We start from the raw sequence: 27,854 nt of genomic DNA, 5'->3' as shown, positions 1-27,854 counted from the left end.
CCTTTCCTCTTCCTATCTTCTGGGGATTTAGCATTCCTTAGGTTGTAATGCACCACTCAGTCCTTCATCTTCACATGTCATTCCCCATGTATTTTTCTCTGCTTCCAAATTTCTCTTTTGTACCAACTCATTGGATCAGGACTCACCCAGATGACCTCATTTTAACCTGATTACCTTGATAAGGATTCTATTGCCAAATAAATTCACATTCTCTGATACTGGGAGTTATGGCTTCAATATTTCTTTTTTTATTAAATATTTTATTGTTCTATTACAGTTGTCTCAATTTTCCCCCTTTGCTCTCCTCAGCCCAGCCCACCTCCCACTCCCACAATCAATCCCCACCCTGTTGTCTATGTCCCTGGGTCATTCATAGATATTCCTTGACTAAGCCACATATCTTTTTTAAGGGGACACAATTCAACCCATAAAACCCACCATTAACACAGGAGTTCTTCACGTGCTCGTTTTCTGAGAAATCTTTGCAACCCTCCCTGTTCTGCCATTTTGCCTTGTCATCCTTCCAATTCTCAACCCAGACTGACTTTTCTTAGGGGAGACTGATTCACAATCTAAATATGTTTTCCCAGTAACTGCATTCATATGACCACATATGTCTTTCCTTTGTAACGTTACCATATGTGTAATTTTACATATATTGGTGAGATTACTTGATTAATATCTATCTACTTCACTAGACTATGAGGTCTATGAAGTCTTTCCTCACTGTTGTACCACTACGGTGTCTGGAATACCACAGCAGGCATTCAATAAATGTTTGGCTGAATGAATAACTGATAGATTAGACCAGAAATGACAAAACTGCCAGCTTGAAATTTCAAAATTTCTACTTTTATGAAAGCATTAGTGACAATATACTGATAAATTATTTTCATGTAATATCCTACCTGTCAGTGAAAATTTTCTCTATCATTAGACTAATTAACTAAAAAACATCTATAAGAGATTTGCACATTGTTTTGAATTATCCATGCTATTGTGGCTATACAGGATTCCAACCCTGCTCATGTCACTCAATTTCTCTTTTCTTTAAAGGATTTTTTGCAGTTTTTAAAAGTTTTTATTTATTTATTTTTAGAGAGAGGGGGAGAAAGAAAGGGAGAGAAACATCAATGTGTGGTTGCCTCTCACATGCCCCACAGTGAGGAGCTGGCCCGCAACCCAGGCATGTGCCCTGACTGGGAATCGAACCAGTGACTCTGGTTCACAGCCCACACTCAATCCATTGAGCTACACCAGACAGGGCGATTTCTCTTTTTAGTCTCAAAAAAAAAATCAAATGTCTAAACATCCAAATGTATTCATAAATGCCAGAGCAAGCAAAAAAGCAAAATATTATAAAAGAGTTTGAGAAATAGTCAGTTCAGGAAAAGAAAATGTATTGGTAAGCGTTGTGTTTGACTCTGGAAACACCAGAAAAACAACAGTTCAACACAGTGAGAAACGCTATGGTGGCTTTATAATCACCTGCAGTTGAAACAGATATGCCCAACTACAATTATTATCTTATATGTTTGACTTTTAGTTTTGTATGTTGTACATAAATGCTTTTGAATTCATAAGGCAAAATGCAACTTTGATTCTTTGCAAGGCATCTAACTTAAATATTTTTCCTCTCACAATTCCTTACATAAATGGTTATATTCAAAGCCATAATCTGTATATATATACAAAGTTGGAAGACTGTCAGAATTGGCTTAGAAGCCCAGCTCTTACCATCTGAGTCATTTTTGAACAATTTACTTAATTTCTTTTTATATATATATATTCACCCAAGGACATTTTTTTTCACTGCTTTTTGAGAGAGAGGAATGGGAGAGAGAGAGGGGAGTCAATGAGAGAGAGAAATACCAATTGCTTGCTTTTCCGTAGATGTGCCCAACAAGCTATAAAACTGAAACCTGGGTATGCGACCAGGAATTAAACCTGCAGACTTTCAATTTATGGGACGATGTTCCAACCAACTGAGCCACACCAGCCAGGGCTTACTTAATTTCTTTAAGTCTCAGTTTTCTTTTCTGCAAAATAAAGCTATTATTGGATTGATTGGATCACTCTGGATATCAAATGAACATAATGTAAGTAATAAATTGCTGGGCAATGATTAGCAAACAAATATTGCTATTATCTTCCTCAATGTAAGCATGAGAGGTGAATTTTAAATAGTGTTCATTTTATATTCTTTCTATAGTTCACCTTATTTTCTTAAACCAATGTACTGGTTTATTTTGTTTGTTTCTTTGTACTACTAAAAGTCTTCAAAGTTTTTCATTTTTTACCAAGGTACTGTATTTATCATTGTTTTTATATCCAACAATCACTTTATTAACTGCCATACATTATAAATTGAAGATATTCTCTTTAAGTAAATTTCAACTAAAGTTATTATTATGAACAGCATATAGATAAGTTCCAATACACTTACTGAAGATCTAATTCTGCCTAATAATTACAAAAACACAAAGCAATAAACAAATTAATGAATTATCCTTATTATGAAATGTTTATTCTTAAGGTTAAAATGTTTTTGGTTTAAGTAATATTCATTCTTTGATAAAAGTGTTGCCATTGTAAATTTTGCACAAATCAATATATACTTGAGAACACAAAATGGCCAATAGTAAAAATAAAGCACAATGTAATTTATTAATAGAAATGCAAAAAATATAATTAATTTTTACATTATTTTCTGCTCTATTACTCAGAGATTAACAATTTCCCAAAATAACTGCACTCTAAAAAATCATAAGTGTGTTTTATAAAGCCACAAATATATTTCTATAAAAATTATGTATATTTATATAGATAGATACTATGCAGATTTTCATGATGTAGTATGTATTCAATTTGTAGTATGTTAACAGAAAGGCATAGCCTCAGTTACACTTGTTTTATTCATCTTTATCTAAACCCTGAACTTCATGCTTTTATTTTTTATTTATATTTTATGCTATTATAGGTGTCCCGACTTTTCCTTTTTCAGCCCCCTCCACCCAGATGCTTCTTCAGACAATCTCCACACCTTTGTGCATGTCCATGAGTCATGCATACATCTTCTTTGGCTACTCCATTGCCTATTCTGTACTTTACATCCCCATCACTATTCCGTGGTAACAATTTGTACTTCTTAACCCCTTCACCTTTTCCACTGATGCCTCCACACTTCTCTCACCTGGCAACCATCAAAACATTCTCCGTACCTACAATTCTGTTTCTGTTCTGCTCATTCATTTATTTTTTTAGATTCAATTGTTGATAAATATGTATTTATTGCCATTTTATTATTCATATTTTTTTAATTTTCTTCAAGATCCTTTAACATTTCATATAATCCTGGCTTGGTTGTGATGAACTCCTTTAGCTTTTTCTTGTCTGAGAAACTCTTTCTCTGTCCTTAAATTCTAAATGATAACTTTGCTAGATAGAGTAATCTTGGTTGTAGGCTCTTGATTTTCATCACTTTACATACTTCTTGGCAGTCCCTTCGAACCTGCAAAGTTTCTTTTTGAGCTTCATGCTTTTAGATGGAAATGTTGATGATATCCTTCACAGAATTCCTCTTTGTCAATAATGTAGTTATTACCCATATTACCTAGAATTTTCTTTAAAAATGAAGCATATAGAGAAAAATGGAGGTCTTAAAATACTAAGTTCATATTTTAAGCATTTATTTCTCAACTTTCCAATTCCATTCAGCATACATTTGTGAATTCTGATAAATTCATAAATATTCAAGGTACAATATTTTAAAAATATATTTTATTAATTATGCCATTACAGTCGTTCTATTCCCCCCTTCATTCCCCTCCACCCTGCACACCCCCTCCCCCACCATTCCCCCCATTTAGTTTATGACCATGTGTCTTAAGTTCTTTAGATTCTATACTTCCCATACTACTCTTGCCCTCCCCCCATCTGTTTTCTACCTACCATCTGTGCTACTTATTTTCTGTACCTTCTCCCCCCTTCTCCTTCTCCCACTCCCCTGTTGCTAACCCTCCACGTGATCTTCATTTCTATGATTCTGCTCCTGATCTAGCTGTCCTCTTAGTTTGCTTTTGTTTTAGGTGTGGTTGTTACTAACTGTGAGTTTGCTGTCCTTTCACTGTTCATCTTTTTTATCTTCTTTTTCTTAGGGAAGTCCCTTTAACATTTCATATAATAAGGGCTTGGTGATGATGCAATATTAAATAATACTTTTCACTTGCATTATTTTTATTGATCTTGGCTTCATCCCTAAGTGGTGATGTTCTTATTTCTATTATTAAAATAATGAAGCTGAAGTTTAAAGAGATTTTAAAAGGTGGCAGAATAGGATTTAAACCTCAATTTATCTGATTCCAAAGACTATATCATAATTATCACTTTGGGCTGCATCCACACAAGCAAAATCCTTACCAACTTGTTTACCAGAAGAGAGAGAATCCTGGCCACTAAAACACCTTTGAAACTAACTTTTTACACTGCGCTAACAAGAGACTGACAAAATGTTTTTTTTATTATATAGGTATATGGCCATTATTGATCCCTTGAAACCCAGATTGTCTGCTACAGCTACCAAGATTGTCATTGGCAGTATTTGGATTCTAGCATTTCTACTTGCCTTCCCTCAGTGTCTGTACTCCAAAATCAAAGTCATGCCAGGGCGTACTCTCTGCTATGTGCAATGGCCAGAAGGTCCCAAACAACATTTCACGTAAGTTAGTTCTCTATTATGATTTTCAATTTAATTTATTGAATACTTAAGGAGCTGTAGGTTGGAAGCACCAATTATACAAATAAGTCATAGGTATTTCTCTCAATATCTCACACATTATTGGGGAAAAAGACATGTTAATATATTATAATACAGTATGATATAGTCAATAAATTGGGGTGAATTACAAAGATTTATAACTGGAAAAATGTAATGATTTATATATTTGGCATCTCTGAAGAGTTTCCTAGAGGAGGTGATGATAAGCTCATTGGAGATGAAAGCAATGCCCAACAAGGGTAGGGTTGTTAGTGACTGAGAAATGAGTGAGAAGGGAGGAACTAAAGCCCAAAATGTGTGGATTGCTCTTTTAAGAGGGCTGGCTGAAAAGAAGGGGAGTCCTGGTAGTTTTTTAGTTGTGTTATTTTAACATTAAAGAAACTTCTACACTAGGTTGAAAAGAAAATAGGAGTGTTACAATATATGATAGAATCTGGCATTTCATATTTTTGGCCCACCTTAAAAAAATGAAATGCTGCCATTTGCAACAACTAGATGAATTTTCAGAATATCATGCTAAGTGAAATAACTCATACAGGAAAAAAATCAAAAACAATATGGTTTAACTCATGTGTGAGATATAAAACTGAAAGCAACAAATGAAAAAACAAGACAAAGAAACAAACAAAAATTCAGACACAGACAACAGGATGGTGGTTACCAGAGGGAGAGGAGGTGGGATAAGGTGGTAAAGGGTAAATGGAGTAAAAGATATAGTCGTGGAAGGAGACTTAGCTTTGGGTGGTAAGCAATAATGCAGTATACAGATGAGGTATTATGGAATTGTATACTTGAAACTTGTATAATTTTATTAATGAATACAACCTCAATAAATTTCATTTATAAATTTCTCAAAGAGAAAAGCAAATAGAAAAACTGAAATTTATTTGTATTTTAAATTCTAGTCATATAAATTTTATTTCAATATAATTTTTATGTAATAACCCATTGTTCTCTTAAAAATAACAAATAATACAAATATAATGGTCATCTTTTAAAACCGTCATTTTACCAAACTTTGCTCTACCAAGAGTCCAGTTTTTAAGAAACTTTAGAAGCTTTTATTAAAAGGAAGGCAAAAAGCAGTTTTAAACTGTTTTCTATCCATTATTATTAATAAATCTTAGTTGTATGATAAAATAAAATTTATAATAAAATTTCATTTTTGGTTGACTGAATCACTTCCCCATTGAAATAATGTTGATACTTAATAAGATACCAGGGAATGAAGAAGCTAGAAGGTTTGATTCCCTTTACAAAAAAAAAAAAAATGGGCATTGAGATTTGCATACCAAACCCTTGAATTACTTCAAAGTCTTACTAAGACAGTGGAAGCCACACAGAAGTTTATACCGAATCTAACTGTGCTGTCGTGTTACGGGTTACCTTCTATTCCTTCCTAACTACCTCCTTGTAATTTTGATTGAAAGCTATGAAATCCTGGAATTTACTTTGATAATTTATAGTATCATGACTTTGTAGTTGCTGACATGTCTGTATATTATTTACCAAATTAGTAATGTAATCAAATGTGCCATGACCTTGGAAAAATACATATTAATGTCCTTGATTTTTAAAATCACAGTCATGTAGCTTGTGAATTCAATATGGCACATAGAATCTGGTGACATTTATTTCATTTGGGTGAAAAACTATTTATTTCAAAGACAATGTCACAGAGATATATAGAATAGCTGTGCATAGGAGAAAATATCTATCAGTTGATTAGTTTATTCTGTCCTCTCTCTTTTCCTCTAGTGATATATTAATTAGGTTAGTTCAACAATTACCAAGCAGAGAAAAGGCATTTATTCTGAACCCCTAGGCAAGGTGGGGGCAGGTGTGGTTTAAATGAACATTACAGCTCACCTGTGTTTTCAGGCATAATGCAAAAATTGACAAAGATCAGTTGGTAGCATTTGGACAACTACAGGTGAAAAGCACGGTATGTTGATGGATTTGTGAAATGAATACTTAAAGAAAAAGTGGAAGTATTCTTTGGCATTTCAATCATGATTTTAAATGGAATGGATTCAAAGCCCCACTATTTCATCCCAATATGATCTTCAGCATGTTGTGGGGTTTTTTTGTATTTCTTTCAGTTACCATATCATCGTCATTATACTGGTGTACTGCTTCCCATTGCTCGTCATGGGCATCACATACACCATCGTTGGAATCACTCTCTGGGGAGGAGAGATCCCGGGAGATACCTGTGACAAGTATCATGAGCAGCTAAAGGCTAAAAGAAAGGTACTGTTCCGTGTAATCTACCTAGCATTTGTGTAAATTGTGGCACATCAGAGAAGGCGAAAACTTATTTATGGCCTTTTAACTCTGTATAATGTAATTTGATGCTTTGCTTCTACTTTTGTTTTCTTTCTATTCATCCAATTTTTCTTTTACTTCTTTTTTGTCTTATATAAGCCACTGATTACACGCAGTATCACTTGAGTAGCATAGAATAGTCACTTCCCTACAGAAGGACTTTTTATTACCTCATTCACAGTATTCTCAATTACTACACATGAAACTTCTGAAATTTCACTTGTGGAATTTTGGACCATATTTCTGCAGTTCTAGCTATCTTTATCCTTTATGAAAAAGGATGCCTCTAATGAACTCTATAATTTTCTAGAAGCTTCTTTGATCCCTACAATGACATCTATCTTAATATGCACAATAATTTCCTAATATCCATTTATCTACCCTCCCTTCCCCCATCACTGACATTTCTCACTCCCTCCTTCCCCCCCTCATCTGGTTTCTGCACAGCCAGCCCACATGTCTGGTTAAATTGCATTAATACTCTTCTACAACTCACTGGGTAACATTATAAAGCCTCTTTCCCAACATTCACATTAAACAAGAAGCCCTCTAAATTTACTATACAGACATTTCACTATGATTTTTCATTCAGAATTTTTTCCAACTACCATTATGTGACTCAGTCAGTGAGTGAGGCTTTTGATAAATTTGTAGATTTCAAAAGAATCGAGGTCATCTGTTCCATCTTCCTCTCTCCAATTGGCATGTACCTAATGCAAACCTGAGAGGTTTTTCTGAGGATAAGAGTCATGGGTATAATGCCAATTATCATTTATTCTATTTATGGTTCATTTACTTACATAGAACCAACTACATGGACACTTCCCTCACAAAACACTATTAAAAATGAAGTACACAAACAACCAAATTATGCTTTTATCTCCTAAGAATCCTTAAACTAGGAGAACTGCAATAACTTGGTTGTCTTAAGTGAATAGTTTCTCTCTCTCTTCTGTAATTTCAGCACTCATTCTGTAACATCTTGCTTATATTGAAAGATGCTCTTTGGGGGGATGTTTTCTCATAGCTATGATTTAGGCATCACTACATTAAATAACTGATGTGATGTTCTATGTATTTCAGAATAATTTCTGTGAATTACCAACTTAGTTTCTTGTCTTTGGTTTCTTATTGGTTTAGGCATCTTTTTTTCTCAAATAGTTTTCCCCTGTTCATTCCTAGACAAATTAAAATAGGTTCAATAATTGTATATTGTAGTTCTTTTTCTTCATATACTGTACTATTTTTCTAGCAAGGAATAAAAATTTAATAATTTTTTAAAATTTTGCATCGATTCCAGGGAGAACAAGAACAAGAGGGAACATTTCTGGTTTTGCCTCTGTATAATTGATGAGAGTAATATTCCCTCCTGATTTTATTCCTGTACAATTTTAAAGTATAAATAGAAATATAAATTGAGAGTGTGACCCTGCTAGAATAGTTCAAAAAAGTAAGACACTTAAATTTTTCAGTTCATAGATCTTTCAGATTTCATTCCAGACTGAAATAATACAAATGACACTCATGCCATGGACTTACAATAAGTTACCTTCTCCTTCCAGTTCTCTCTCCATCACTTACTGATACAAACACCAATATCTTGAAAGTAGCGCTCATTTTTTCCGAACAATTTAATTTTTTAAAATATAATTAGACTTCCTCTTAATTTCTTTTTTGACTTGAAATTAAAATATTTTTGGTGTGGTTTGGAACAGATTTATTCCTAGTAATTATGCTACATTTATATTTTAATAGGTCCACTTAGGCCACAGATACAAATCCTACCTTGGATGGGCCATTTAATTATATCCTGCTTCCTAGAAAATACATCTCTGAAATTACAGATTTGACTTCAGAGATAAAAATAAAAGAGTATTGATTACAATAGTGCAGATTTATTCTGACTGTTGGGAAAAACCACAACTAGTAATAACATAGCAAATGTTGACTGAGCTCCCAAATGCACATGAACTAGAATAAATAAAAAATGTAAGTCAAATCACTGCAAAGAGCTTTGCAACTATTGAGAAGCATTGCTTTTACTTCTTTCTCTCACACTCTTTAGACATTGTGCTTAATTTCAACACCTGTAGATTAAATCCTTTGAACGGCAGCCAGTAGAAATAAAGTACATGTTATACAGGACCTAGCATCTAAAAAGTAAACTAATATGAAACTTACGGATCATTAGCCATATCCCCACTTAATTTTTATATATTCCCTGCCTAAGTATTTACTCAGTTTGAAAATAATACCACTCATTCTAGCCAGCACTAAATATTAAAATACTAAATATTAGTCTGAAGAAATAAGTTAATACCTCTAGAAATATTTTTATTATAAACATTAGACTTTTGAACCTGAAAATCAATATTAAAATTCTGCAGTTCCACCCTGACTGGTGTGGCTTGGTTTAGCATCATCCTACAAAGTGAAAGTTCACCTGCTCTGTTCCCAAGCAGGGTGTATACCTCGGTTGTGGGTTCAGTCTTTGGTTGGTGCATATGAGAGAGGCAACCGATCAATGCTTCTTTTTCATAGAGATGTTTCTCTCTCTCTTTTTCTCCTTCCTTTCCCCTTTCTCTAAAAATAAATAAGAAAAATGGAGATAATTTCATGTGAACAACAATAAAAAATGCAACGAAATGAAAAAGAAAAATGTTTCTTGGGGTTTGAAGTGAATTTTGACTGACCATTTGTGCAATAAAAAACTTAGTTAAAAAATTGCAAGATATTTTAAAAATAAATAAGATATTTTAAAATAAAATTTAATCTAATATTTAAAAAGTTTATAGTTCCAAATAGCTTACTAAACTCTAGGAGGCAATCTGTAGGATCAACTAACATTTGATTCACATGTATAGAACTAAACATTTAAAAATATGTTAGCAAGTGAATTAATAAAATCTTACATCATGTATTTTTATAATTTTAAAACACTTTGAATACCTCACAACACAACTAAACTTATCCTCAATTTATAGCAAATATTCTAGGCCTTAAATTTTGCTAAGTTAAGCACCCATTAGCTTTAAATGTCTATTTAAATATGTATATTGAGCCCTCTGTATGTCCTCCTTGGAGAAGTGTCTGTTCATGTCCTTTGCCCATTTTTTAATTGAATTGTTTTCCTGGAGTGGAGTAGTGTGAGTTCTTTATATATTTTGGAGATTAAACACTTGTCTGAGGTATCGTTTGCAATTATATTTTCCAATATGGTTGGTTCCCTTTTCATTTTGCTAATATTTTCCTTAGCCAGGCAGAAGCTTTTTATTTTGATGAGATCCCATCTTATTCTTTCCTTTAGGTCTCTTGCTCTAGGGGACATATCAGTGAAAATATTGCTGTGTGGAATATTTGAGATTTTCCTCCCTATGTTTTCCTCTAGGACTTTTATGGTATCATGATTTATATTTAAATCTCTTATCCATCTTGAGTTTATTTTTGTGTACAGTGTAAGTTGGGTGTTGAGTATCATTTTTTTTGCATGTAGCTCCAGATCTCCCAACACCATTTGTTGAAGAGGCTATTTTTACTCCATTTTATGCTTCTGTCCCCTTTGTCTAATATTAATTGACCATAGGGACTTAGTTTTGTTTCCGGGCTCTCTGTTCTGTTACATTGATCCATGTGTCTGTTCTTATGCCAGTACCAGGCTGTTTTGATTACAGTGGCCTTGTAATACAGTTTGATATCAGGTATTGTGATCCCTTCTATTTTGTTGTTGTTTTTCAAAATTGCTGCAGCTACTCAGGGTCATTTATGGTTCCATATAAATTTCTGAAATGTTTGTTCTATATCCGTGAAATATGTCATTGGTACTTTAATAGGGATTGCATTGAATCTACAAATTGCTTTGGGTAGTGTGGACATTTTGATGATGTTAATTCTTCCAACCCATGAACATGGTACATGCTTCTATTTGTTTGTGTCTTTGTTAATTTATTTCTTCAGTGTTGTATAGTTTTTTTAGTACAGGTCTTTTACCTCCTTGGTAGATTTGTTCCTTGGTACTTTATTTTTCTTGTTGCAATATCAAATGAGATTTTTTTCCTGATATTTCATTGTCGGTGTACAAAAATACCTTTGATTTCTGAATATTGACTTTCTATCCTGCTGTTTTGCCAAATTCATTTATTAGGTTGAGTAGTCTTTGGGGGGAGTCTATAGGGTTTTCTATGTGCACTACCATGTCATCTGCAAACAATGGCAGAGACATATGAAAGGATGCTCATAAAATCACTAGCTCATAGAATCACTAGCCATCAGAGAGATGCAAATTACAATCACAATGAGATACCTCTTCACACCAGTCAGAATGGCCATCATAAACAAATCAACAAACAACAAATGCTGGAAAATTGTGGAGAAAAGAGAACCCTAGTGCACTGTTGGTGGGAATGCAAACTGATACAGCCACTGTGGAAAACAGTATGGAATTTCCTCAGAAATCTAAAAATGAAACTGCCTTTTGACCAGGCAATTCCATTGTTGGGACTATACCCTAAAAATCCTGAAACACCAGTTCAAAGGCACCTATGCACCCCAGTGTTTATAGCAGCACAATTTACAATAGCCAAGTGCTGGGAGCAACCTAAGTACCGACCAGTAAATGAGTGGATCAAAAACTGTGGTACATTTGCTTGATGGAATACTATGCAGGAGAAAGAAAGAAGCAGCTCCTACCCTTTGTGACCACATGGATGGATCTGGAGAGCATCATGCTAAGTGAAATAAGCCAAGAGGTAAAAGACAAATACCATATGATCTCACCTATAACTGGAAGCTAATCACCAAAACTAACAAGCAAGCAAAATATAACCAGAGACATTGAAATAAAGAACAACCTGACAGTGACCAGAGGGAAGGTGGGAGGGAATAATCAGGGAAAAGGGGAAAAGGTTGCCAGGAACATATATAAGGACCCATAGACAAAGCAAAAGTAGGGTAGAATTGAGAGTGGGAGGTAGGATGGCTGGGGTGGTGGGGAGGGATGGGGGTGAAATGGAGACAACTGTACTTGAATGACAATAAAAAAAGTAAATATGTATGTTGAATTAATAATGTCCTTTTAATATAACAAAGTGGTTAACTTAAGAATCCCTGTGCTTTAAATAGGAATACCTTCAGACAATAGCAAAATGTAAAATATCAATTAATATCACACAATCTCCAAGACTTTGACTAAACACCCTCCTTCAGGAAATGTGTATAGAATACTATAAGATTGATTTAAGATCCATCTGCAGCTCAAAATCTAATGGTAATAAAAAATAAAATAAAGATTAAATTAAAAAATGCATCTGCATTTTTTAGAGTTCAAAAACTCTAGAATGACAGATCTTATCTGAACCTAAAACTTTATGAATTCCTTGCCTTACTGCTATTCTAGATTAAAATCAAATGCAGTGTAAGGAAGAAATAAGTAAAGGGTGCCACTGAAAAAATCTCATATTTAAGATGTTTTGGTCAAATAAATCAAATATGCTCCTTACTTTTTTCAGTCTTAATAATACCATCCTGTTTTCTGAAGCATCTAGAAGTAGTAAACCTAAGATACTGACTCATAAGCCATTGAATGTTTATCTGAGTTAGAATCTTATCTATAACCAAATTCATATGATGCAATATGAATTCATACACTTTGGACACAAAAATGATTTGCCATCTATCTCTCCTAGTATTCTCCTAAATTATGACTATTTTCTTGGCAACTTGGGTCAAAAAAAAGTACTGACATTCTTCTATGAATGATATTAATTTTTTTGGCAATGACAAAATATATCTGTGAGTCTGTTGGCATGTTAGAATAACTATCTAGAGCATAAATGCTAGAAGTCCAGTGATGAGCAAAGTGGGAAGAAACTAAATTAATACATGAGTTGGGCAGAAAATTAGCTAATAGGTAAATGATTAAATTATTGTTTTTTTCCTTTTTTAACTTTATTTTTATTGTTGACACTATTATGTCCCCATTCTTCCCCCTTTGCCTGCTTTCTCCCAGCTCCTGCCTCCCCTTCCCTTTGGCCATCACCACACCGTTGTCTGCATCTATGGCTCATGCATATATGTTCAGGGTAATTGCTTCCCCTTCTTTCATTTGGTCTCCTCCTCCACTCTGACAGCTGTCAGTCCGTTCCATGTATCCACACTTTTGTTTCTATTCTGTTCACAGTTTATTTTGTTTATTAGATTCCACAGACAAGTGAGATCATATGGTATTTGTCTTTCTCTGACTGGCTTATTTCACTTAGCATAATAATCTATATAAAAATACATTGTGGCTAGACAGAGAATGAAAATAGTTAGATCAATTTTAATTCATTCATCAAATGTTATTTATTAAGAGTTTTTATTGTGAAAGTACCATAGACAAAATTTGTCTGATATCAGGAAAAAATTATAGTCTCGTGATATAGATTAGGTAAAGGACTGGTTGTAAATTGTATTAATATTGATTGAATGTGGATACTCAATGTGTTCTGATAAAGAAAATGACGTCAATCCAGATGGAGCATTGGAAGGACACACTACAGAGATTTTACCTCCGTGTTAACTTGTTCAAATTGATCAACAAGAGTATCAATTATGTAGTTATGATAAATAAATCTACAGATAGAGATAGAATACAAGATGCCTGCATTAGGAACCGGGAAGGCCCAGAGCACAGTGCCACGTGCGTGGTAGGCTTTATGTGCCGCGGGGTCTAGACCTCATGGCCGACTGGAAAGAACATGGTCTTGGATGGGAAGGATCTGTGTTCTAGCTTTGCCCCATCTAGGTGTGATCTTAGACACATCCCTTGAATTTTCTTAGCCCCTGAAAATTATGGAAGTTTTAAAAAGAACCTTTGGAATTAAAATTGTGTTTCTAATGCCCAATACCATGCCTTTTACATAGCAGACACTTAATCTATGCTGATATTTCCTCGTTCTCCTGCCATTTCTACCTTTTTCAATATGGAGAACCTAAAATTAAATGCAGAACTCACGTCTGTATATTTATATGTGAAGTTAACCAAGAATTTGTACTTAAGAAGTTTGTAAATTGTATCACTATTTATAGTCAAGATAAATTACATTAAGGATAAAATCAATTACAAGGGGCTTAAGTTGCTTGTTTTTTCTATGTATTAGTCTAACAAGAAATATAAATGATAAATTTACTGTGACTGTATTTAACCAAAGTAACAACAGCAGTTCAAAGAAAAAAGGAAAAAAAGTTTTTCAATTTTCAGATTTAGCCTACAAATATTCATTAAAACAAGGTGAATCAAGAATTTGATTACATTATATTTTATGCTATTTATCTGAATTTTTTTGCTTCATAGTTATCTTTTTAGCTACCTGGCTATATAAAATAGATTAATAAAATATGTAAACATTTTTCTAAAAGAAATCTCACTGTGCAATATCAGCAGTGGTAAATGTTCAGAATAATTGAGAATCTGCTGAAATGCTGCCTCTGTGAAGGAACTAGAATTTTTCTGTCTGACATATTCCCCAGAATCAATTTCCTTTACCTTTATGCACTTCACTGACTTTGTTGTAATAAAAAAACCCTTGATATTATCCATATGACTTAGATTTTAAATATTAAGACATTATGTCAGTATACAAGCTTGTATACAATGCAATGTCATTTACTTATCTCTGTGCCCCTCCTCATTTCTATGCCTTTATGACAATTGCCACTTATTTTCATGCATCTTTCCCCAATAATTTGTCATAATGTCATTATTATTTATATCATTAATCATAAAAACACATACCCCTTAAAATATCTTCTTGTTTAAAAAATACATATCTCATACATTCTTCTTTCTTTTAAAAATGTGTATTATTATCCAGGTGTAAAACCAATGTTTTAGTAGTAGATGTCCTAGGGAAGTGAAAGCCAAGAACTGTAAAATATGTTTGTAAGTTTCTCTCCTGTATCACAACCTATCTCTTCAAAAGAGAAAATATTATGGGCACTTTTATATAGAAGTTTACGATTATTTACCAATTTTACATAGACATTTATTATTATCTACCAACTATTTTGTACAGATATTTTGAGAAAAGTGTGTATTTTTGCAGATAAATCAGTAAACACTGTTAGAATACACCTGCATATTATTAAATACTTTTACCCATTGGGATATGATAAAAATTCATCCAGCTGGGTCTTTGAAAGCCTCCTTTTTTTAAAGAAAAAGAGCTAAGCAAAGTCAAACAACACCTGAAATTTATGATAAGGAGAATAGTATTACCTTGAAAATACTTCTAATTACAACACTGAAGCTTAAAGAAAACTGTCATTTATTACTCTCACTAACTTCTGCCCTACTTGGAGCTTTACCTGCAGTCGGGAGTGTCTGCTATACCTGAGCCTTTAATTGATTGCAAATGCTATTTGCTTCAAACCCCTTGATTAAATCTTCTCTGAGCATCATATATTTCTGGCAAGAATATGCAGCTTAGCATATGAAACCTGTAACAAGTACCACAATTCTCAGTACTTCAGGATACCTGTACACACATGCACACAAAAAAGTATCATTTATTGTAGATTTTATGAAATTTCTAAATCTATTAATAATTTCTAACTTAGATAAAATATCTTAGTTATTTTTCTATTTGTTTAATTACCATTAGTAGAATTGAATTATATTATTTGTTAACATTCTGAGTTTAAAGTCTTTTCTATATAGAACTAATGAAAATAGACAATATTTTAAAAATTATTTTCCAGTACTAGCAATCCACTTAAAATTCATTTTCAGTACCAAAAATAAACTCAAAACTTAATTCTTTGAAAATTTTCATCAGGCCCTGGCTGGTGTGGCTCTGTGGATTGATTGCTGGCCTACAAACCAAAGGGTCACCAGTTCAATTCTCAGTCACAGCACATGCCTTGGTTGCAGGCCAGGTCCCCAGTGTGGGATGTGTGAGAGGCAACCACACATTGATGTTTCTCTCCCTCTTTCTCCCTCCCCTTCCCTCTCTCTAAAAACAAATAAGCAAAATCTTTAAAAATAGCTTTTTTCATCAGGAAACTGGGACTGCATATAATTACCAAAGTGAGAAAATATTCAGATATGTAAAAGTGCACAGCAATATAAAATATGTTTTTGATTATTAAAAATTATAAATAAGACTAAAAACTTGTTTTAGTTCACATGAGTTTTTACCATAATAAAGCTCTTTTTAATATACACTAAATAAAAACAATACAATACATACTGGATAAAAACTACATACAAAACCTCTTAAGTTCTCCTTTAATACCCTACACTTTATATGGATATTAATAGTTTTGCCATAACTAAAACAATTCTACAATAAATACTTTGTCATTGCAAAATGTCAGTAGATAAATATAAATATAATTATTTTTGTATTTAGAGGAAAGCTAGACTTGTTAAGCCCAGTGAGCATAACATTTTGTGTGTGCCTGAAGGAGAGCATTGTTTTTTTTGAATCACCATGTTCCTCTGGATTCAGTCTTATTTGTAAATGAGAAGATCGAACTAGATTACCTCCAAATTCCATTCAGTATGCATAGCCATGATACAGATTCATCAAACACTTATTCAGTATCCAATGAGTACCAGGCTTTGTACACAAGTCATTTTATTTAAATCTTATATAATCTTATAAAAGAAGACATATTTCAGGTCAGAAATATTAGTGGACCAAGCTCATAGGAAATTTTCTAACGGGTTCTATGCAGCTGATTTTGTTTAGAGCCAAAGTCTTCCTTCACACCTTTGATCCCACGCAAGTAACCAGTCACCCATATCATACTGCTGTCTACAAGTGATGGATTGTGCAGAGGGGTAGGGGTGGGAAGACCCACACTTAAGATCAGTTCAGCATGGAACTCCCTCCACTCCCAAATGAAATGTATTCTTTTTCTAATGTATGACTTCAGTTCATATACTTCTTTCTGCCCAGTCTCAGACACACCTCCACCTCCTTCTTTTACCCCTCGCTCTATCTAGTTGGGGTGTCAAGAGGGGGAATTTCTCCCAGTACCCCTTTTGAGTTCTTATAGCTAGACTAATAATAAAACTGACACAACACAGATTAACAGGGGAAAAATTAATTCCATGTGTATGGAAAATAATAAAATTGACATTCAGAGAGTGGTCAAAAAGAAGACATTTTATATTTTTATGCACAAAGAATCAATAATTTGTGGCAAAGAAACAGGTTTGGGTGATCGTTAGTGAGGAATCTAAGCAGTTTGGGTTTGAGTAGTAAATTAGTGCTAAAGTGACATGATTCATTGGCACAGCCTTCTTGGAGTTCAAAACTAGTTCAGAATTTGTGGTGAAAGAGTGTCTCAGTTTTATTATCTTCTATAGCACAAAGTTGACATTATTTTATACTCACAATAATGCTCTCAGATAAATAGGAAAGGTATTATTGTACTTGAGAGACACGTAGGCAATAAAGTCAAAGTTAGAGAAAGTAAAGGTGAAAACAAGGGATCAACATGAAAAACTTAAAATAATCATCAGTATGTGGTGGCTGATTAGATATAAACACTAAGAAGAAATGAAAAATTCTATCTAAAGACTCAATTGCTGAGACAATTAGGATCCTATTATGGACAGGAAATAGGGAGTCTGTGAGAAAAATAAAGCAATTTTGATGAAGAAGATAAATTCACCCTAAGAGAACACAGCCAGGTGGAAAGGGCTTGTAGGCAGCGGGGGGTGTGTTTCGGCAGGGAACGCCTACCCATGCTGATGAAGATGACAGCTCATGTTATTACCACAGTAAATGTTTCCCACTACTGTAATCTGTGAACACGGCTTTATGTCAACCATTCTGTACACTGATCAGAAATTTTCATAAGAACATTCTGTCACTTCTGAATGAGATAACAGTGAATGTAGGCACACCATCTACTGGGTATGGTGAGCCCAGACTCCTCTGCTCCCCTCTCAGTGTTCCTTCCTGGGAATCTCCACAGCCTCACCTCCAGGAACCCCAGTCAGAGAGCAGAGAAAAATCCTTTTGCCAGAACTTCCAGGTTTTATTTCTATTTATTTTATTATTTCTATTTGTATTACTTCTAATTTTGTAATAAAATTTGAACCAATGCAGAAAAACACACCGATAGCATTGTTCCTCCCTGATAGGGGCCCCCAGGGAATAACAGGTTAATAAAGTATCCTTTAAAAAGACGAGTTGCTAACAGACAACTCATGCAGCTATTTTTGTGCTCTCAAAAGAGAATGGATACCACCTGTCTTCTATTTCTATTTCATTTTCTGTCTCATTTATATGGCTTGTGTTCATAATAGTGTGTGGTCTTTTAGCTTCTAACCATTTGTCAACAGGAGATGCATTTGTAGCTATTTATTCAGCATTGTGATTGATTGGCGCTGACTCAATACTTTCTCCAACTTCTATTTTGAAAGGCCCCATTTGTTCAAAAGGAGCTAACTTGAGGAAATCTGTGATCAAAAAATAAAGCAAACACAATTAACCTAAACCCTAAGACAATGAGCTTTAAAAAAACACCATTTTTCAATGATTCAACTAAACACAGAAATTATCTTATTTAAATTCACAGTAAATCAGCTACCATGGATTTCTGTTACTTTATACACTTAGAAACCAGTGGCTAGTTAGATTATAAAATCTGGATGTGTTTTCCTTCAGATGCTCAATGTTTCTTTATTATTAATAACTTTAATTGTAATAAGATCATACACCTAAGCATTGTTAGTCACATCTGTTACCTCATTTAGTAGCCTTATTAACACTCTGTGGCATTATTGTACTTATCTAACTAAGATGTGACCAAGGCTTAGAGAGTTTAACTTGCTTGACATTGTGTTCCAAGTAAGTAGAGGAGTCTGGTTTGGATCCCAAGCTAACAGTGAAGTCGAAGAAATAATCTGTCTTTTTACATCCCTTTATAGAGTTAAAGTACATTATAGATGAGGTCAGTAAAAAAGGTGAAAAAAAGAGGGGGACTAGCTCATAATATCAGCATCCGAACACTTTTTTGCTTTTTCTGCAACATTTACTTAAGACATAAATTTTAAGAAAATAAGTTCCTTTTATAAACTAAATCCCTCTAATTCTAGTGTTCATGTAACTGAGTAAATCTCACCCCTTTCTCTTATCTATGAATGATCCATTCATAATGGGATACTCCACCTTTATATTTTTTGTAATGCTAAAAAGATTCTATACAGAATCTCTTGTCTGGAAATAGACCAGTTTTTTATCTTAAATGCATTATCTTCTTTGTTCATGAGCTTTTAGTGCAGCTTCTGGAAAAGATTTTTGTTAGGATTTATTTCAGTGTCTCCTACTTCTTATCTGGTAAACTGTCACAAACATTTTGTCCCCTGCCTGTCCTAAGACTCAAACCCAGTTCTACATGTTATCCATATTGTCCAATTTTACTTTGCATGAGTAGTTTTTATTTTTGTTATTTTTGTTATTGTTGTTCAGGTACAATTGTCTTCATTTCCCCCCACCACAGCCCTCCGCCCCACCCATCCCTGCCTCCTACCCTCGAACCTACCCCCTTTGGCTTTGTCCATGTGTCCTTTATATGCAAACTTAAATAATTTTAATTAAGGTATGTGTAAATACATGAAGTATTTACTTATGTACACAATGATATATTGTCTAATAACCTTTACAATTCTTCACTGTAAAATTAAATTTTATTTAATAATAAGTTCAAGTTCTCTTATAGTACACAAACAAAGGAAATGAAAAAATAAGGTAGTGTAAATTAGATTAAAGTAAATGTCTATAAGAAATGTGGGGCATTTTATCACAGGTAAATTACTGACTCTATTGTAGAAAACTGAGCAAGAAATGCACTTTACCTATCACTGTGTCCTCAGTGCCTAGCATAATGCCTTCTGGGTGGATGGATGGATGGATAGATGAACAGACAAATTGATAAATGAATGAAAGAATAAAGTTTTATGAATCAACCACCTTGAGAAAGTAGTATAAATACATGGGAAAATGTGAAGTTACATGATATGTCTTGCTAAAAGTAAAAAAAATCACTGAAAGAGAGAGCCAGTTCTAGAATTTAAGCTTCCTGAGTTCTGACTGGTACTCTGCCCCCCCACCGGTCCCAGCACACACAGGTAAGACTATAGTCTGAATCTTCAGGCCAAAGTGAATGCCTTCAAGAGTATATTAATAATCTCAGGACTAAAAACAAAGTTTGCTTATCTATTGCTGAATTAATTAAACTGTTCCTGAAAGTTTTCTTTATTTCATTAAATAAAAATATTTCTTCACCTGCCATAAGAAAAATATATAAGATTATCCTTATTATATAGATTCTTGATATAGAATTCTATAAACAAAGTTCTGGTAAGTAAAGAGTTTATCTTATGCATATATTATGCATACTCATTATAAAATTCCAAATTTTCTTAATATTAAATTATGCTGGAGAAAGATGCCTCCTTTCTTTCATAAAAGAGAAAACTACTTCTGTGTCATATAGGAGAAGCTGATTCACATCAAATATAAACTTCCTGGCCAAGTATGACAGACAACCAGATGACAGAGAGCATCCAGTATGCTCCACTGTATCCACAGAATACTCTCAGGCTTAACTGTTATAAATCTCCACAGCATATTTCCTAGCCTAACACATATTTCCACAAGCCTCCCATTCTGCCCAGTGAGGCCTTTAGCCAATAACATCTGCTATAAATGATTTCCCTAAAGACAAAAATTCTTTCCCAAACCCCAAAGAATACACAAGGGACAGGCTTTTCTTTCTCAGTGTCCCTTTGGTTGACAGCTAGGGCACAGGGATTGATTGACAGTCAAGGGCTCTCCCTGCTGGAAGTGACCAGTAAAATGTACCAGATTAAGTTACCGTTTCAGCCATAGGAGTCACTATGTGAATAGCAGTTTGTAAGTATATGATTTTTCCACGGTTAAGGAACAGAACATGAATGTCAGACGTATATGGCATGATATCTGCCGCATGTGAGTTAGAAGTGGAGGAGGTGATGAGGTGGGGGAAGGTGGAAAGAAGAGTCTGTGAGTTTGTTAGAGATGCTACAACCAGGTACTACAGACTAAGTGGCCCAAAACAGAAATTCATCTTCTTGCTGTTATGGAGGATAGAAGATCAAGGTGTCAGCAGGGTTGATTCTTCAAGGTTTTTTCTCCATACCTTTTATTTAGATGGCTGACTTCTTCCAGTGTTTTCCTGTGGTCTTCTCTCTGTGTTTCTCTGCATCTTAATCTCATCGTATTAGGACATCAAGTCTTTAAATTAAGGTCCACCCATATGACCTCATGGTAACTTAATTAGCTCCTTAAACACCTATCTCCAGATACAGTCACATTCCAAAATTCCTGAGGGCTAGAGCTTTAACAAATGAATTGTTTGAAGATACAATTTAACCTATAGTAAAGTCATTATTTAAGATTTTAAATATAGATCCTTCTGATTAAGTCATCTCCTGGATTCTGGGAGCTTCCTGGCATCAAGGAGGATTTCTGCTCTGTTTTAAAAAGAGTTCCTTGGAAAGTGTGAGTGCTACCCATTAAAGGTCTAAGGTAGTGCTTCTCTCTACTCCATCCTAACGGCGCATCTTTTAGCTGAAAGAAAATTGAGGAAACTATTTCTCGGTTTATCTGACTTGAACATTTTCCTTCTTTTTCTCATCTCTGGTTGGCAGTTATTATTGAGCCCTTCTGACTTGACTTTCTTCACTTCTATCTTAGAGGAAATAGTTTACGTTAAAATTATTTTACCTTTCCGCTTTTGCATAAGCTTTGCAACCATGGACAATGCATTTTAAGGTGCCTAGCCTGACATCCGCCTCCCTCAACATAACGCCTATAAGTAACTCTTATCCTTCAGGTTTTTTTTATGATAGCTATTTCCCAGTAATCTACTGTTTTGATTTACCATTATTTTTGTGACCAAGATTTTATTTTATTTTATTTTTAAAGACTTAATTTATTTAGTTTTAGAGAAAGGGGAAGGGAGGCATAAAGAGAGTGAGAGAAACATCGAAGTTAGAGAGGAGTATTGGTGGGTTGCCTGTCTTAACACACCCCTCTGGTGACCCAGCCCACAATCCAGGCACATGCCCTGACCTGGAATTGAACTGGTGACCTTTCTCTTTGTGAGACAGAGCCAAACCAACTGGGCTACACCAGTCAGGGTTACGTGACCAAGATTTTAGTTAATTTCATGTCTATCACTTTTTTATTTTTGTATGTCTTGAATGAAAAGAATGTGAATTTTACTGAGGATTTTGTAGATTAGCTCAAAGGGAGAATTTGCCTCTACGAGCATCCAACCTCTTTGGCATTTCCAATCAGGTCAGCTCCCAGCCATTGGGGCGTGTGTCCCTCCCTCCGCATCTCCTTCTCCGCCTTTCCAGCTTGCAGCCCTCTCCTCGATACATTTCTCTGCTCCAGAAAGACCATTCACCTACAACTTTTAAAGACAAATGTAGCACTCTTCCTACCATTCACATTGTAGCGCTCTTATCATTCAAATAGTTCCAAACTTGCAATTCCGCATATGCATCCATGACCTTTCTCAGCAAACAAAGCATCTTCCATGTACTCAGTTCCACTTTCCTTCAAGTCAGGGGAACTTAAAAATACAAAATTAGTGTTGGTGTTTTCTCTCACACTATGTTGCACACCCTTTGTGGGTGTGATTTAATTACTTGCTCCATTCCATGCCTTTTCAGGTGTCTTTCTGCTACTGTTTTCATATTTACTTCATTTCTGAAAAAATTTTAGCGACTGCTCTCTCCTACTTTGCTGAGGGAGTAGATCCCAAAAGGATGGCGAGTCTTTGTATTTCTATATGCTTTACTCAATATATCTACAAATTTATGGATTTTTAAAATCATTTGTCATTCTCACAAACCTATCTTTCATCTTTTTATTTGAAAATATTCAGAACTGGTAAAATAATACATTGTGAATACTTCCTACCTTTTTATTCTCAAGTATTATCCTCAGATTATTTCTGCTTCATTATTTCATTATTCTTCAACATGATCTGGCAGCATTTCACAAATCTCTGAAATAGGAATTTCTAAATCCTTTTGCCACAGCCAACTAAGCCCAGATGAGAATGATTTGTCACTGACACTTTAAGGAAACACAGACATGTTTCATATATTAAATCTGTATAGAAAAAGAACACCTGAAAGGACTGAAGATGATGAACAGAATACTAGTTACATACCAAAGGGAATAGGAACTTCAATGTTAACGGGGAAAAAAACAGCAAGTCCTTCAAATGCTACCATACTAATTAAAAGAGAAAATCAAGTAGGAAATAATAATTCCCCTCATGTACATTGCTTCACTGAAAACTCAAAACTTATTATTGATAGCCATCAGCTTGTACACCACAGTTAAGGTAGAGTATTTTATTTCATTTTATGATTTTATTTATTTATTCTTAGAGACAGTGTAAGGGAGGAGAGAGGGAGAGAAACATCAATGTGTGGTTTCCTCTCATACATGCCCCAACTGGGGACCAGCCTACAACCCAGGCATGTTCCCTGACTGGGAATCAAGCCAGCGACCTTTCACATTGCAGGATGGTGCCCAACTAACTAGGCTGTACTGGTCAGAGCTAGAGTATTTTATTTTAAAGTATAGTTTCATGGAGAACTAGAAGGCACTGTTTCATTCACTTGACTGAGAATACAAGCCAGGTCTCCACCATCACAACACCAGTCTACCTTCAAGCCGTAAAGTTTCAAGGGCGTCTCCTGGAACACTCCATTGCCAGACTGTGGACCTTTCACTAGGAAAGGCTGTACAGCGAACTCTAACTGCAGTGCTTTGAGCAAATAAATGTCAACTCACATTATTTAGGGATCATCTGTAATATATTGAATAAGAATACCCTATACCTTACAACCAAGTTCCCATTGCTCTACCATCTTCCTATAAGACATCTTAGAATTTAGGCAGCTTTGAGCAAATGATTTAAACATGAAGGTTTTTATCTTCAAGTTCCATAGCCTATGGGTGAAAGCAGAGTTCAGGAGTAAGTTCTGGGGGAAAGTGACAGAGTTCCTAACTTTGGGTGATTTAATAGCACGAGTCTGATGCTCTTCTCTGAAATGTGTTGCTTTGTACACAATTATTCTTTTTCTGATAAAGTGCCAGGTTATATCACCTGAGTAGAAAAAACTGTACAGTAAAAAATTATTCATGTATTTTTTGTATAAGGAGAAAAGATTAATCTATTTATGTTGAATCCTTTTTGTAAGAAAGTTATAGATATACTCTAATTTGCCATTATTTTCAGGTACAAAATGCTGTTAAATTTCTGATGGATCGTTCCAATTTGTGGAAGTTTTGTTTTGTACTTTTGTACTTTATTCTATTTTAGTTTTTCTGTTAGTCTTGGAGGTCATCTCTTAATATTAGGCATAATATTTACCCTAAGGCCCAGGCCTTCTAGAAAAGCCCATGTTGTTTACTGAGTGAGACTTTCTAGTTTGGTGAGACGCAAACCCTAAACTGTGTCCCCAGTGAGGAGTGGTTGCTAAGATCTCTCCACTCTTAGAGCCTTTCAGCCGTAGTTCACCCGCCGAGCTGCTCATAGCCTTGTCCTGCACATGTGCAGTGCAGCAGCCTCAAAGAATGTGGAAGTTGGTGTGTTTATGAAATGCACCCAAGCTGTGTAGACTCCATTTTTAACTGACTTTTAGTTACTCTCCACTGCCATGAAATACTTTAGTTGTTGTTTACATTTTTTTCCATAGCTTAAAGTTGCTCTTGAGGAAAATGTATGTGTGCATATATATGCATATACATGTGCAAAGTACTCTGCATATACTATACACAACACAAAATACTCAGTATATGTACTTGTATTGCTATATACAAACCCTCTAACGTATTGATGTCTCTGAGATAAGAAAGATCTTTATAATTTAGTCTGTCCTTTTTCTTTAGTTGTTTTTTTTATTTTGTGCTGTATAGTGTTGCACAAATTCGTACTAATGTTTCACTTACAGTATTTTCCAATATCCTGTCTAAGAGTTTCCTCTAGCACAAATCACAAATTTCTGAAATTACTGATCAAACTAAATCCCTAAAATTTAATTTTCTGGAGTACTTTCAATTTTCCTGTTCTATTATGGAGAGCACTTAAATTTGATGTTTTAAAATATATTTCTGGAGTTGTTAGAGAAGAGAATAGTTCTCTTTCTAGAAATTATTCATGCATCTAAGAAAGTAAAGACATAAACAAGTTATTTTCTTTTTTTCTCAGAAGAACTTTCAATTGAGATTTTTAAATACTAATAGAAAGAGATGCAGTGATTGCCAGAGGGAAGGGGAAATGGGCAGATCAAGACTGAAAAGGGAGGATAAATGGTGATAGAAGGCAGCTAGGCTTGTGGTGGTGAACACACAATGTACAGAAGCTCTATTACGGAATTATGTACCTGAAACCTGCATAATTTTATTAACCAATGTCACCCTCAATAAATTCAATTTTAAAAGATACTGAGATTATATGTCTTGGATTAATTTTATTCTCTACCTGTTACAGTTCGCAATTAAAAGACTAGTAGAATGTAAGTATTGATATTTTTTAACTTTTAAAAATATTTATGGTCTTTCTTTGTTCAATTAATTTTTTTATCCTCACCCAAGGACATTTTTCATTGCTTTTGAAGGAGTGGGTGAAAAAGAAATGGAGAGAAACATCCATGTGAAAGAGAAACATTCATCAGTTGCCTCTTGCACATGCCCCAACTGGGACCAAACCCGCAACCCAAGCATGTGTCCTGACTGGGAATTGAGCCCTCGACATTTCAGTCTACGGGATGATGTTCTAACCAACTAATCCACACCAGCCTGGGCTGCTAAATTAATTTTTTCTAAATAAGTTTCAGCCCTAGCTGGTGTGGCTCAGTGGATTGAGGGAAGGCCTGTGAACCAGAAGGTCGCTGGGTCGATTCTCAGTCAAGGCACATGCCTGGGTTGCAGGCCAGGTCCCCAGTAGGGGGCACATGAGAGGCAACCACACATTGATGTTTTGCTTTCTCTTTTTCTTCCTCCCTCTCCTCTCTCTAAAATTAAGTAAAATATTTTAAAAAATAAAATGAAAGTTTCACATTGCTAACTTTCTAGTTATAAAACTAAAATAAATATCAAAACAGATTATTGATTATTCTTTTTCTTCCTATGGTAATCATCTTAATAGTTTTTTTTCTATACTAAAGCTTTTCAAGGAATACCTATTATCCTCTTATTTTATAAAATATGTTATGTTGGGGGAGTGACAGAGCTATTGGAACTGTTCAGTAATTAACGTTGTTATTTTCTTAAAGATTTTATTTATTTATTTTTAGGGAGAAGGGTAGGGGCAGAAAGAGAGGGAGAGAAACATCAATGTGTGAGAGAAACATCGACTTGCCTCTTGCACACCCCCAACTGGGAACCTTGCCCACAACCCAAGCATGTGACTTGATCAAGGATCAACCAGCGACCTTTGGGTTCATAGGATGACATGCAGTCCACTGAGCCCCAACATCCAGGGCTAACTTTGCTATTTTTTTAAGCTGTACTAGAAACCATGGACCTGAAGCTGCCCCCACGCCCTCTCATCAATCTCTATCACACACACACACGTTTACACAGAGTGCAGGGACTCTGATTAATAAATAGCTGATTTTAAAACTCTTGTTATTTGCACACCTTCTGCCACAGAACGTGATTTACTTATTTGACTTCCAAGTACCCAATCTTCATTTTACTCATTGTTCTCAGCCTACCACCATAGTCTCCCTTTGCTTTTACAAAGGTGTATTTGTAATCACTTTGGGTCATGGTGCCAATAACTTAAAATATGCTTATAAGTTAATCAGATCTTGGGAATGAAGGAAAAGAGACTATATCAGCATGTCCTGAGTGTTCATGAGCCTGGCATTCGCGTTCCCGTTTAATACCCACAATCCTCTGCATGATGAGCATTCTTGTCACTTCGTTACTAATAAGATGATTGATATGCAGAAAGATTAAGCAATTTTCTCAAGGTTACATAGCTATTTACAAACAGGGACTAGATTTAAATTAAAGTCTTGGAGTCCAGTGCTCCTAACAGTGCAGTGCACTGTTGTGCAGTGAAGACCTCAAGGCTTGTTTGTACTATTCCATGAAGTCCTGGGCCTACACACACAGGGGTCAGTCACGTGATAGGCCAGTTAAATGCTTTGCTTCAACACTAAACAGAACCAAGTTCGTAAAACCTCTACTTTAAAACATCATAGAAAGAATTCTTCTCAGCAACTCTCTAATTAAGTTGTGTGTTTTATGTTTCTCTAAATTTGGAGATCATTTTCCCATGGTCAAATAATGAATTATGGTATATTAGCATATACATATATTAAAATTAATATCAAAAGAAATGCATTTATTTTCTTGAAAATATCAATAGATAATAATTCAAAAGTAATGTCTAGAAAATAATAGAACTAAACAGATTAATAAATGTGAATTTGATATTGTATCTTACATTTATTATTGTGAAGAACTGATTTATGTCACCCCAAAATTCATGTGTTGAAGCTCTAACCTCTCATATGATTATATTTGAAGAGAGGGCCTACACAGAAATAGTGAAGGTTAAATTATGTCATAAGAATGGGGCCCTGATCCAACAGGACAACAGAGACACCAGAAAGCCCACTCGCTCCTCTCCAGGAGGGTACAAAGAAGAGGTCATGTGGGCACAC

The 27,854-nt window shown here is 34.7% G+C and overlaps 1 protein-coding gene across 1 annotated transcript in view; it reads left to right on the top strand.

Annotated features, from left to right (window-relative positions):
- TACR3 (tachykinin receptor 3) overlaps positions 1–27,854 on the top strand; it is a 69,375-nt gene that overhangs the window by 19,527 nt on the left and 21,994 nt on the right. Inside the window, exons 2-3 of the mRNA XM_053666432.1 lie at positions 4,529–4,717; positions 6,880–7,030. Of these exons, the coding sequence (XP_053522407.1) occupies positions 4,529–4,717; positions 6,880–7,030 (340 nt within the window). The remainder of the gene's footprint in view (positions 1–4,528; positions 4,718–6,879; positions 7,031–27,854) is intronic.

The sequence above is a fragment of the Artibeus jamaicensis genome, unplaced genomic scaffold (assembly GCF_021234435.1).
Source record: "Artibeus jamaicensis isolate MK-2021 breed Jamaican fruit bat unplaced genomic scaffold, CSHL_Jam_final contig_452, whole genome shotgun sequence".
Lineage (NCBI taxonomy): Eukaryota > Metazoa > Chordata > Mammalia > Chiroptera > Phyllostomidae > Artibeus > Artibeus jamaicensis.
This window is presented reverse-complemented; position numbering and strand designations above follow the sequence as displayed.